The 12,911-nt window shown below is 28.1% G+C and overlaps 6 protein-coding genes across 6 annotated transcripts, besides 13 other annotated features; 4 read left to right on the plus strand and 2 right to left on the minus strand.

Moving 5' to 3' along the window:
* Positions 1–126: 126 nt before the first annotated feature.
* Positions 127–1,104, plus strand: EDI_287470 (uncharacterized protein; the record flags this gene model as incomplete). Its single annotated transcript, XM_001734661.1, has 1 exon — positions 127–1,104. One exon carries the CDS (start codon positions 127–129, stop codon positions 1,102–1,104), a length of 978 nt encoding a protein of 325 aa, XP_001734713.1.
* Positions 1,105–1,204: 100 nt separating this feature from the next.
* On the plus strand, positions 1,205–3,370 carry EDI_287480 (protein transport protein SEC23, putative; the record flags this gene model as incomplete). The annotated part of the gene is made up of 1 exon (XM_001734662.1): positions 1,205–3,370. One exon carries the CDS (start codon positions 1,205–1,207, stop codon positions 3,368–3,370), a length of 2,166 nt encoding a protein of 721 aa, XP_001734714.1.
* A 55-nt stretch (positions 3,371–3,425) lies between these two features.
* Positions 3,426–3,470: a sequence feature (AT_rich).
* A 386-nt stretch (positions 3,471–3,856) lies between these two features.
* Positions 3,857–3,907: a sequence feature (AT_rich).
* A 362-nt stretch (positions 3,908–4,269) lies between these two features.
* Positions 4,270–4,342: a sequence feature (AT_rich).
* Positions 4,343–4,349: 7 nt separating this feature from the next.
* Positions 4,350–4,991, minus strand: EDI_287490 (uncharacterized protein; the record flags this gene model as incomplete). The annotated part of the gene is made up of 1 exon (XM_001734663.1): positions 4,350–4,991. The coding sequence occupies one exon, from the start codon at positions 4,989–4,991 to the stop codon at positions 4,350–4,352; it is 642 nt and encodes a 213-aa protein (XP_001734715.1).
* Positions 4,992–5,036: 45 nt separating this feature from the next.
* Positions 5,037–5,061: a sequence feature (AT_rich).
* A 108-nt stretch (positions 5,062–5,169) lies between these two features.
* EDI_287500 (tetratricopeptide repeat protein, putative) lies at positions 5,170–7,908 on the plus strand (the record flags this gene model as incomplete). Its single annotated transcript, XM_001734664.1, has 1 exon — positions 5,170–7,908. One exon carries the CDS (start codon positions 5,170–5,172, stop codon positions 7,906–7,908), a length of 2,739 nt encoding a protein of 912 aa, XP_001734716.1.
* Positions 7,909–7,953: 45 nt separating this feature from the next.
* Positions 7,954–7,976: a sequence feature (AT_rich).
* Positions 7,977–8,144: 168 nt separating this feature from the next.
* Positions 8,145–8,228: a microsatellite.
* A 39-nt stretch (positions 8,229–8,267) lies between these two features.
* Positions 8,268–8,347: a microsatellite.
* Positions 8,348–8,361: 14 nt separating this feature from the next.
* Positions 8,362–8,443: a microsatellite.
* EDI_287510 (uncharacterized protein) lies at positions 8,386–9,135 on the plus strand (the record flags this gene model as incomplete). The annotated part of the gene is made up of 1 exon (XM_001734665.1): positions 8,386–9,135. The coding sequence occupies one exon, from the start codon at positions 8,386–8,388 to the stop codon at positions 9,133–9,135; it is 750 nt and encodes a 249-aa protein (XP_001734717.1).
* Positions 9,096–9,160: a microsatellite.
* Positions 9,161–9,259: 99 nt separating this feature from the next.
* Positions 9,260–9,283: a sequence feature (AT_rich).
* Positions 9,284–9,726: 443 nt separating this feature from the next.
* Positions 9,727–9,867: a sequence feature (AT_rich).
* A 23-nt stretch (positions 9,868–9,890) lies between these two features.
* On the minus strand, positions 9,891–10,460 carry EDI_287520 (GTP-binding protein ypt2, putative; the record flags this gene model as incomplete). The annotated part of the gene is made up of 1 exon (XM_001734666.1): positions 9,891–10,460. The coding sequence occupies one exon, from the start codon at positions 10,458–10,460 to the stop codon at positions 9,891–9,893; it is 570 nt and encodes a 189-aa protein (XP_001734718.1).
* Positions 10,443–10,523: a microsatellite.
* Positions 10,524–10,537: 14 nt separating this feature from the next.
* Positions 10,538–12,911: a repeat region.

Raw genomic sequence — 12,911 nt, forward strand, 5'->3', positions numbered from 1 at the left:
TCAAACTGTTCCATAAAGGTTTATTCATATTTAGAACCCTATGATAATGTATAGTTAACGATAATGAGAATATTAATTTAATCAGTTATTTAATCATCTTTAAAGTATCAAAGGACTTAATCATTTATGAATAACATTACTATTAGTACAATCAATAATTATGGTATAATTTCTATTCACAAAAATACTTCTTATCAACAAGACAATTTAGATACTAAAACTCAACACCTTATACCTCAAAAACTTTCTTGTCTTCAAAGTTCAGAGAGTGTGTCTAAATGTGCTACACAACCACAGACTCCTTGTAATCCTGCTAATTCTTTTCTTGAGCCCTATTCAAAGTCATGCTCTTCTCCTGCTGATAGTTTGAAGAAAGTCAAGACAGACTCAACCACTCTTAATCCTTCTGTCATTTCATTTTTATCTAAACACCAGAAACAATCTTCTCTATCTACCACTAAACTAAGAAGACAAACAGTTGATGACACTATCATCAAACAAAAAAATCCTGGTAAAATTAATCCATCTACTTCCTTTACCCCATTAACTCTCAACCTTTTTCAAGACCCTTTCGAAATTGTTGGACTATCAAAATATGAAACAGTTCTTAAACAATGGATTCCTTCTATCCGAATGAAATTGATATATGATAGTTCACAACAATTTTTTGATTCAAAAGGATTTAATGAAAAAGTATGTGGTAGAAAAAATTTATTGATAATAGTTGTAAGTGGTAAATCAATATTTGGGTCATGGCACTCTAAACAAATTCCAAAAGAAAAGAAGGATGGATTTGTGTATGTTAAAAATGATGAGAATCATTTTGTATTTACACTTAGAAATATTTATAATATTAATCCTACTAAATTCCTTCCTAGAGAAGTTAACAAATATAGTAAGAGTTTATGTCTTTCTGGAAGCAAAAGTTCTACGTGTATTGTAGGATGTTATTCGTGTTATTTTGTTGAAACATTAGATAATGAGTCAACAGTTGATTGGTCATTTTCAAGTACATATAGAGATACAAGTGGAAAAGGGCATTTAATATTTACAGGAAAACAAGCATTTACCACTGATCGTTTACTTGCATTCTATGGGGAGTAATTGAATTATTATTTCTTTTGTTTCAATAACAAAGTATTTTATAAGATGAAATACTATAAATAGAAAGAACTTTAACTAAAAAATATTAAATAAAAGGGTGATGAATATTGATGAAGTCGAACAAAGAGATGGAATCCGTTTTACTTGGAATACATGGATAAGTACTAGCCAAGAAGCTCGAAAGAATCTTCATATTCCTATTGGTTGTTTATATTCACCATTATTACCAAAACCTTTAATTGCAGATAGAGCTCCTATTAAATGTAGTCATTGTGGAGCTATTATTAATCCTTATTGCTCTGTTGACTACAACAGTAATTTATGGACTTGCTGTTTCTGTTTAACAAGAAATCAACTTCAATATCAAAATCTTCCAGAACTTCAAGTCACTACATTTGAATATAGAGATGTACAAGAAAATATTAGATATATTCCTACTTATATATTTGTTATTGATATTACTTGTACTGAACTTGAACTTGAAGAATTAAAAACTAATTTAACTACAATTATTTCACTTCTTCCACCAACAACTAGAATTGGATTAATCACATTTGGTCAATGTATCACTGTACATAATTTAATGTGTGAAAGTGATTGTCTTATTTCTGTTGCTTTTGCTAATAAAGTTACTACACCAATTGCTGTACAATGTGGATTATTACTTTCTCCAAATTCTAATCAATACATTGTCCCTATAGAAGAATGTGAACTTACTTTTATGTCAGTTATTGAATCTCTTCAAGTTGATGGATTTGATGTACCTCAAACTGAAAGACCAAAAAGAGCTACAGGTGCTGCTCTTGATATTGCACAAAATATGTTAAAGGCTGTTAATATGTCAGGTCATATTATTGCTTTTATTGCTGGGCCATGCACAGCAGGACCAGGAAAAGTTATTGGAACATCACTTAATGAAACATTAAGATGTCATCAAGATATTGTTAATGAAAACACTCCTTATGTGGCTAATGCTAAACAATTCTATGATAGTGTTGCTGATAAACTTATTCAAAATGAATCAGCATGTACTATTCTTGCTTGTTCTATGGATCAAACAGGACTAATGGAAATGAGAAAGTTGTATGAAGGAACTGGAGGAATTGCTTATTATTTTGAAGATTATACTCATGAAGCTTTAAGAGAAACTTTATTACGTTTATTTGATGGTCAAGTATGGAAAAGTAATGTTTCTATTGAAGTACAAACTTGTAAGGAAATGAAAGTTTGTGGTGCATTAGGTCCATTAACTTCAGGAAATAAGAAGACTAGTTCAGTATCACCAACTTCAGTAGCTATTGGGGGAACTTCATTATGGAAAGCATCTGCTGCATTAAAGAATACATCTTATGCCTTTATATTCGACGTAACAAATCCACAAACTAATCCTAAAAGAATGAATGAAGTAGGATTTATTCAGTTTATTACAACTTATTATGATGAATTAGGTAGAAAATGTATACGAGCTACTACTAGTTCTAGAATGTGGACAAACCCATCTCAAGAAGGATTTGAAAAATTAGCTGCAGGATTTGATCAGGAAGCTGCTACTACTTTAATGGCTCGTTATGCTGCTTATAAAGCAGAAACTGAAGACTCAAGAGAGGCTATTAGATGGCTTGATAGAAGTTTAATTAAAATGTGTCAACGATTTGGTGACTTCAGAAAAGATGATCCAAATTCATTTAAATTATCACCAAATTTCTCTATTTATCCACAATTTATGTTCCATCTTAGAAGAAGTCATTTCTTAAAAGTTTTCAATTGTACTCCTGACGAAACTTCAGTATTTAGAGCAACTTTAAATAGGGAAACAGTTAACAATACATTAACTATGATCCAGCCAACATTAGACAGTTATAAATATGGTCAACAACCAGTACCTGTATTGTTATCTCTTCAATCAATCAAACCTGATGAAATTCTTTTATTAGATACATATTTCTATCTTGTTGTCTTTAGAGGTAATGCTGTAGCAGAATGGATGAAACAAAAATTAGAAGAAAAACCAGAATACGCTGGGTTAAAAGATTATTATGCTTTACCAGAAGAAGATGCAAAAGAGTTATCTAAAACAAGAATTCCTGCTCCAAGAATTTATGTTTGTAACCAATATTCTGGAAATCAAAGATTCTTAATGACTATTCTCGATCCTGCTGTAGCTCCAGGACAAAATAAAAATGACCTCGTCTTTACTGAAGACGTTAGTCTTGATACTTTCTTAAGTCATCTTAGACAACTTGCAGTAAAAGATACTTTGAATTAACTTGATTCAAACTCCTTATTTTTTATTTTATCATCTAATTTTTGAGATTTTTAGCATTTTATTAAAGTATTATAAGTTATTTATTAAACATAAAATTATAGTATATGTGTCACTACAATATTGGTCTTAATCAATTCTTATTTGTTAAATTCTCTTTTATCACTTTAAGAAAAAATTTAGTTTTCAAAAATCTCAATAAATAAAAACATTAATTTAGTCATACAAACACTTCTTTTGTTATATATAACTTAGCTTTTCAATTAAAGTAATAATGAAAATCAACAACAATAAAAAATTGCTATGACAACGAAAGGAGTTTTTAATTATGATGGGAACACTTGATCAATATAACTAATAAGTTATTTTATAAAAGTTTATTCAAATAATCATTAAATTAAACAAGTTTGAAGAAATAAACCAAAGAAGAATAGTGTATAAAACAATAAGAAGTAAAATGATCTAAGTCAATTCTACTTAACCATTTTCTTTATATATTTTAATAAAATTAATTGTCTTATTTAAGAATTTTATTTTTATCAAAGAATTAATGTGTATATACCCATTATAAATTATATTCTCTACCTATTATCAATTATTAACATTTTATGCAAATGTAAAAGTATATATCAAAGAAAAAGCAATACTTAAATATTACAAAGTACTTAACAATAAAAAAAATCATACTATTTTACTTTAAATATATAACCTTTATTAAAGTACAACTAGATTAACTATACGACTCTGTATCGAGAGGCTTTCTAAAAAACACTCCCCGCTTAAAGTCATATTTCTTTGCAACTCTAGATATTGGATGTCCTAAAACATTCAACTTTGGTTGTTGCTAATATGTAAATGAATGAATAAGAGATTCTTTTTGTTTAAATAGCTTTTTTTAACCCTATTAAACTATTATTTAATAGTAAAATAAATTATAAATATAATTTAAATCAATAAAGGAATTATTTTATAATACTTGTTATTAATATCCATAAAGTTCATTCAATCTACTTTTCCCATCTCCTTTTTGATCTAATTTTGGTTTTACATCAGAGACTTTATCTTCTTCAACTTTTCTTTTTGTCTCAAGGACAGGTTCATTTGGTTTCCTCTTGATTCCAACACATCCACGAACTAATTTTTTTATTTTAAGTTGTTTATTGATATTGGAATTAATTTCATCCCATGTTTTGTTCGATGGCTTAACCTTATTAATTACTTCAATCAATTTACGTTCTATTTCTTTTAGTTCATCAACTCCTTTCTCATGTTTTAATTGGTGTTCATTCATTTTCATAAATTGGTCTAATTCATCTATTTCTTCTTCCATTTCCTTTTGTTCTTCTTCCATTACATAAATTTCAAACTGGACATCAATTAAACGTTTTATTGAATCTTCAAAAGAACTTAATTCTTCTACTTCATCTTCTTTTTTTGTTTGGTCATACCACTCATCGTCATCACTCTCTATATAATTACCTTCTTCTCTTAACATCCTTTCTTCTTCTTCAAAAACGTTTTCTCGAGGATGTTCATTTTCTTCAGTTTCGTCAGAGTCAAATACATTTGATTTAACTTCATTTTTGTTTTTGATAAAAATTTTTGTTATTTTTTGTTTTGACATCTTCAAATAATTCTCAGTGAATTTTATAGTTCATTTTTAGTTTTCTTAATAAAAATAATAATATAATAATGTTAGGTATTATGTCTCTTTAAGAAGAAGGTATTTTCAATAAAGTTTTTCGGTATAAATTTTATCTTTAACATAATAGTGATCATAATAGATCTAGAAATAATCATTTATGTCAACCAAAAATAAAAACACTAAAATCAGTAAAATTCTCGACCAAATTGATATCGATCAACTCAAAGTATTAATCGATGAAGTTGGTGTTGTTGTACTTCAAATTAAAAATTATGGAACTCTTAATATCGGAAATCCAGAATTTGATGAAAGCTCTCAAGAAGATTCTGAATCTAGTTATACTACTTCTGAAAGTGATTCTTCTTATTCATCTGAGGAATCTTCTTATTCAAGTGAATCTGACGATGAAGAACTTCCAGTCCAACAAGAGCAAGAGAAAATTAATCCACCAAATTCTGTTAATAATGACAAAATAATTCAATCACAAAACAAAGGGTCTGATACAAAAAATATTACTAAAGAAGAAATAAATAAAAATGAAAAGGAAAAAACAAAGAAATTTGAAGAAGAACAATTAAAAAAGGCACAAGAGGTAATTCAGAAAAAGGTTAATGCTTGTAGTGTACCTAAGAAAGTACTTCGCGTTGAAGAGATTGATGAAGATGATGATGTTTTTACAAAAAATGAAAGTGAGACTTTGAAAGCTGCAGAGTATGTTGCACAAACAAAACAATTACAAAATGGAACAAATAACCCCGTTATTGATAAAGAATTAGCAATGGGATATTTATATGTTAATAATAATAGAGTTAAAGAAGCTGTTGACTATTTTACTGTTTTCTTAAAGAAATATCCTAATGTTGTTGGAGCCTTTTTAGGAAGAGGCACCGCATTAGCAATGTTAAGTAATTTTGAAAAAGCAATTCAAGACTTTACATCTGCTATTAAATGTGATCCAAAATGTGGAGACGCATATAAAAGAAGAGGACAAACACTTGTTGCTTGTGGAAAGTTGTATGAAGGACTTGAAGATTTTAATAAGGCTATTGAACTGTCTAACGGTAAAGATGGTGACTGTTACGCACAGAGAGGAAGTGTTTATCAAATGCTTAAAAACTATGAAAAAGGAAGAGCTGATTTCAGAGAAGCTGTTAGAAAGAATTCAATGGACTTTAATTCATGGAATCATCTTGGGTTAAATAACAACGCCCTTGGATTAGTTGCTGAGGCAGCTGATGCATATGCACGAGCATTACAAATTAAAGATGATTTTATTGAATGTTATGTAAATTTAGCTCAATTACATAAAGATGCAGGCAATTTCCAACGATCAAAAGATGTTTTCAATAAATTGTTCAGAATGCAACCAAATCATTCTAATGGACATTATATTTGTGGAGTTCTTTATCAACAATCTGGATATCATTTAGCTGCTATTAAAGAATTTACACTTGCTATTGATAACCGTACTGAACCAATTTCTGGAATTGAAAAAGATCCAGAAAGAATGTGTGAAGCATGGAGATATCGTGGTGTCACTAGATCTGCTTCTGGTCAGTTTAGATTAGCTGTAGAAGATTTTGAACGTGCTATGGAACTTAAAAGTGATGACACTGCATGGTATATGAAGGAAATTGCATTATATACACATCATCACTTAAACAAATCGTTTGAAGAATGGGACTTAGAATCTTTTTATCCTTTCTTTAAAGAAGGATTTTGCAAACACCTTATCCCTGCTGCACTTCATAGATATGAAGAACAACCACCATTTGAAGAAAGTATATCTGATGTTGATGAAAAATCACTTCCAAGTCAAAACGTTATTAATAGAATTATTATTCCTGCAATGAACATTGGTAAATATATGCAATACGACTCTCAAGGTTTTGTTCACAACAAAGCACAATATCTTATGGCTGGTATGGCTGCAATAGAAATGGCTAAAAAGATAAGGGATGTTCTTCCTGAATGGGTATTTGGTGGATTAACTGAAGAACAAGCAAAACCATATATTGGTAAACTTCATTGGAGAGATGTTATGAAAATAGCTGTTAAGTGGAGACAAATATCAGAGCCAAATGACCCAGTATATTGGATTGATTTATTGACTCATGAACAATTTGAAGAGGGATTTGGATCTCACACACCAATGTTCATTGGACAAACAAGAGTTGTACGATATTATTGTCAATATCAACGTGCATTTGAAATCGTAAAGAAATTACTTCCTGAGCAATTAAAGATTAAAGAAGATTGGGCTGAAAAAGTTAAAGCAGCTAAAAATATCCAAGATATCCTTGATGTAATGAAAAGCGATTTCCATGTCACAACACCTTGCAAATCTTTGTACTTTGATGACCCTGACAAACCTGGTACTAAGAGAACCTACGAAGGAACAAGATTAGTTGTTGAAATTAAACAACCAGGATATGAATTTGCTATTAAAACACCATGTACTATGCCAAGGTGGAAATTGTATGACGAAGAATTAACAGAATGTTGGAAGAACATTGTTAGATTAGTACTAACAAGAAAAGGAAAAAAGGGGGAGGATGAAGCTTTATTAAGAGCAATGTTTGATTTCACTTTCTATTGGTATAACTTCATGCCATTAAGTCGTGGAACAGCTGCAACAGGTTTTGTGTTTATGTTAGCTATGCTCGCGTCACTAAATTATCAAATCAATAAACACATCCCAAAAGGAATGCAAACTGATTGGGAAGCCATTTTATGTGATGAACCAAAGAAGTTTGAAGACGTAATGATGGGATGGATGAAAGATTCAATAACTCAATTTGACGTTGAATCAGTTCCTGACTTCAAAAGGGTATTACCCAATGTAAGAAGTATTATCGAATGCTTCAATTATTGTCCACAAGTCAAATGCGAATAAGTGAATACTTTTGCTTTTTGTTTCATCACACAATAAGAGACTATGTTTTTTAAAATATTATAATAATAGGGATTAGAAAAAGGGATATATGTTTTAGGGATATCCATTAGTTCATCTTTATAATTAACAATTTTAGAGTTCCAAAAGTGAAAAAGATAATAAAATTGGGATATAAAACAGATAAAAGAAAACAGAAAAGATTCTTCATTCTAATTTAAATTTAAATGAATTGGGATAAGAAAGAAGTAGAAACAATGAAAAAATGAAGAAAAGAAGTTGAAAAGAGGTGCAGAAAAAAAAAAGAAAAGAATCATAAAGAATCTATTTAATGAATAATGATCAAGTGTGAACATAAAATCAAGAAAAAGAAGAAAAAAGAAAAAAAACAACCAATGAGAAAGAAGAAGAAAAGATAAAAATAGAGAAAGGAAAAAATAAATAGAGATCGGAACTAGAGAAAAGAATAAGAGAATAAAGATGAAAGAAGGAATCAAGAGAACAGAACGAAGTGAAGTTCTAAAAGAAAGGAAAAGAACGAGTAGAAATGATGAAACGATAAATTTTGATGCAATGATATATTTATTAGTTAAAGAAGGATATGAAGTAATTGTTAAAAGATCAAAAAAAACAAGTAAAACAATTAAAATGCTTCTTCCAGAAAGTATAAGTAAAAATGGGAAAACATTGAAAGTTCAAGATATTTGTTTACTTTCAAATACACTTTTAAATGCACTTGGTTATACAAGAATGGATTCAAAAACAATTAGTAAAATGACTAAGAAACAAGCCAAACGTACACAAGAAGCACAATTAAATAATGGAATTATTTCATTACTTATAAATGAAGGATATTTATTTTCTGAAAAGAAAGTTAAAACAGCACATTTAACTGAAAGACTCATTAGAATTACTAGTATTTTTAAAGATGGTAAAATATTTGGAAGAGATGAATTAATTGAAATGGGAAAATTAACTCTTCGTCTTATGGAACAACACCAAACTGATACCTTCATTCAATTTAATCAACACACATTGTTTAACATCCCTTCTTCTTTCCTTTCATTTATAAATCTTCCTACATCATCAGATTTGATTCTTTCCACACCACAACTTATTAATTTGAATTATCATCATGACTCTTCTTATTTCAATCTATTAAATTATGATTACTCTTATGATAATGCTGATCTTATCCCTTTCTCTTCTTTTCTTCATTCCTCTTTTTAATTTTATTTGTTCTTATCTTTTCTTTATTAAAAATTTTATCTTTCAATAATTTGGAGATAACGGAGAAAATAAAAAAGCTGCTGTTAATTATTATTATCATAATCTACAGAAACACTTTGTGATGTTATTAAATATAAATTATTAATAACTATTAGCAGAAAATAAAGAAGAAACCCTTAAAAAAAAAATAGGTTTTAGAAAACAACTAAAAAGTAAGAGTGTGACTTTACAATGGCTAGACGAACAAAGAAAGTTGGTATTGTTGGTAAATACGGAACAAGATATGGAGCTTCTCTTCGTAAAGTCATCAAGAAAATTGAAATTGCACAACATTCTAAATATGTTTGTCCATTCTGTTGTAAAGAAGCAGTAAGAAGAACAGCATGTGGGATTTGGGAATGCAAAGGATGTAAGAAAGAAATAGCAGGAGGGGCATATACTTTGTCTACCATTTCAGGAGCCACAGTTAGATCAACAATTAGAAGATTAAGAGATGCCAAGAATTCTCAATAAGTGTGTTAGAAAATGATCATTTGAAATCTCCTGTATTAAGTTTTGTGTTAAATTTTTAAGAAGAAAAGAAAAAATGAGAAATATAATATAAGAAGAAATAAAATTTAGTTTTTAATGAAGAAATGATTTTAAATCATTTAACATATTCTTGTATATCATTTTTATTCTAATAACTAATTCTTTTCTTTTTATTTTATATTCTTTTATTTAAATTTTAATGATAAGTGATAAAACTATATCAATTAATGACATATATTTTGTGATGATGAATTGTTTAAATTATGTTGTGATTGTTCATCACTTTCTTCGTCTTTTGTAATATGTAACATACTAGCAATACTTTCAAAAGCATTTGAAACACCTTCACCAGTTTTAGCAGAAACAAGACACCAAGAACAATGTAGTTCATTAGCTAAAGCTTTTATTTCCTGTTCTGTGATAGAGATTTCAGGTAAATCGTTTTTATTTCCAACAATAATAATAGCAACATCCGTACCAACTGTATGAATAAGATTGTTATACCATGTTTTGATATTATAAAAACTATCTGGATCATTTAAACCAAAAACAATTAAACAACCATTTGTATTTCTGTAATACATTGTTGCTAATGAACGAAATCGTTCTTGATCTGCTGTATCCCATAAAGCAACTTGTGTTATTTTCCCATCAACATGAAATTCATGAATAAAAATATTAGCACAAATAGTAGGCATAGTTCTTGGTGAAAATGTATTGTCAATAAAACGAGAAAGAAGGCTTGTTTTCCCAACACCAGAATCTCCTATTAAACATACTTTAAGTTGTTTCATCTCAATTTCTTTTATTTTTTTTTCTAAAGTTCTTATTTTCTTAATTCTTTCTTTTATTTTATTAAGAAACACCTCATAGATCCTTTTATCAATGCAGAATATATAACAAATTTTGTTGCCATGTTATTGAGTAATGTCACAGAGTCTTGTAAAGAAAATCAAACAACAAACAGGTATTCAAGTTCAAAGAAAAGAAAGAACTTCAATAACAATAAAATGAATAATAATTATGATAAAAGAAATAACAAGAAAAAAGTGAATAGAAAAAGAAGAATACAAAGAAAAACAAATAAAAAACAAGGCAAGTATAATGATAATAAACATTATACAAATAAGAAACCTAAATGGTTGACAACAAAAGAAATTCAAAAGAAAATTAAAAGAATAACAAGAAAATGGGAGAAAGGAGAATATTCAGAAATACTTAAAAAGTATGAAGGTAAAGAAATTGGTATAATATTGTCTAAGAAGTATATTCAATAAGAAAGAATAAAATAATAAAGAAAAACAAAGAAGAATTCAAAGATAAAACAAAAGAATGGAAAAGTGAAGATATTAAAACAATTGAAGAAGGAATCAAAAACAAAAATCCAATCAAAGAAATGAATGATAGATGTAAAACTACAAGAATAATAAATGAAAAAGAAAATAAAAGGAAAACACAAGATAAAGAAGAGAAAAAGGAAGAAGAAAGCAACAAAGAAGAAATTAACACACTTCAAAATAAAATTAAAGAATTAGAAGAAAATATTAAAGAACTTCAAACAAAAAAGATGGAAGAAGAACGAACCATTTCAGATGAAATAATTCAAAAAGCACGAGAAACAGTCAGGAAAGAGTTTGAAGAAGAAATAGAAAAGATTAAAACACAAATAAACAATATTCAAACCACATATAATGAAATAAGAAAAGAAAACTCTAAATTAAAAGAGGAAAATAATACATTACAAGGAAAAATAAAAGAAGCAGATGGTAGAAGGAACATAGAAGTAGGAGGTAAGGATGAAACCATCCTCACGCCCCGAGCTATCTATGAGAAGCTGAAGAAGGAGAAGGACATCGTCCTTAAGGGTGATGAGCTGGAGAAGAGTGCTGAGCTGCTAGAGAAGAACATAAGAGATAAAGAAAATCAAATCTCTGTATATCAAAAAAGTGGGATTCAAAACTATGAGATTGCAGAAATAACAAGAGAAGAATTAGACCACACACAAAGAGAAAATGAAGAACAAAATCAAATAATATCAAAATATCAACAATTTATTGTTTATTTTTTTTTATTTTAGAAAAGAGAAGAAGAAAACAATGATATTAATGATAAATACACAACAAATGGTGAGAAAAACATCATCTGGGACATACAAATGAACCAAACTACCCCTATGAAAAAGACAATTCTGGAAATAGAAGAAGAAGAGAACAAAACACTGAGTGTCAAAAAACAAGAAATGATAATCAGTCAAGAAGAGAAGAAAACACAACAAATCAAACAAATAGAATTTTAATTGATGTATTGTATTGTTTTGCAATTAATTTGTTAAATAAGAAATTAAATAAGAAATTAAGATGGGAACAAATAGAAAGCATAATAAAAATAATAAATATTAATGTAAATAATGAGAAAGAATACATTAATAATATTAAAATATCACATAAAATAAAATAAACAACTAAAAGATATATCAGAATGAAAGTGAACTCCATCATAGAAGGGAAAGTAGAGTGTAATCCAATAATAAAAAACATTATCATAAAAAATAACTCTACTGATATTGATAATGAATATCTTAACTCTATCATCACTCAAGTTAAAGAAATGGAAATAGAAAAATGTGTAAATATTAATTACTACTGGAGAAGGAAAGAAGCAGATAAATTAATTAGAGAAATTAATAATAAATGGGTATGGTCAGGAGAATAGAAAATCTGCAAGAAGATATGAAAATGATTTCAATATGTATGTATTATTATCTCTAAAATAAATTTAAATGAGATAAATTTGATGAAGTAAAAGAAATCCTAAGGAAAATAAATAGACTAGAAGATCTAATCAATGGATGGTACAGAATAAAATGCATCATGAGATTAAAGGAACAAGATGCAGATGAAATTAAAATCAAAGCACAAGAAAGAATAAAGTACCTAAAATATATGATGACAATGATTAAAGAAAGAATTAAATTTAATAAAAATGAAATTGTCAGAATCAATTCAAATAAAATTATGTTTGATTCTAATAAGAAAATTAAAATAAAGAAGAAAAACAAAATGAAATATATCCAAATAACGATATTACTTTAGAATATTGGAAATCGTTATATGAAACACAGGTGATATTAAATAAGGAACATTGGAAAATAAAACAAATCACCTCGTGGAATGAAAGATATAGAAATTATGATATGTCATCATCACATTGGATGATTTAAATCTAGTTATGATGAAAATAAGTAA

This window comes from Entamoeba dispar, genomic scaffold (assembly GCF_000209125.1).
Source record: "Entamoeba dispar SAW760 scf_1105229458445 genomic scaffold, whole genome shotgun sequence".
In the NCBI taxonomy this organism is placed as follows: domain Eukaryota; phylum Evosea; order Mastigamoebida; family Endamoebidae; genus Entamoeba; species Entamoeba dispar.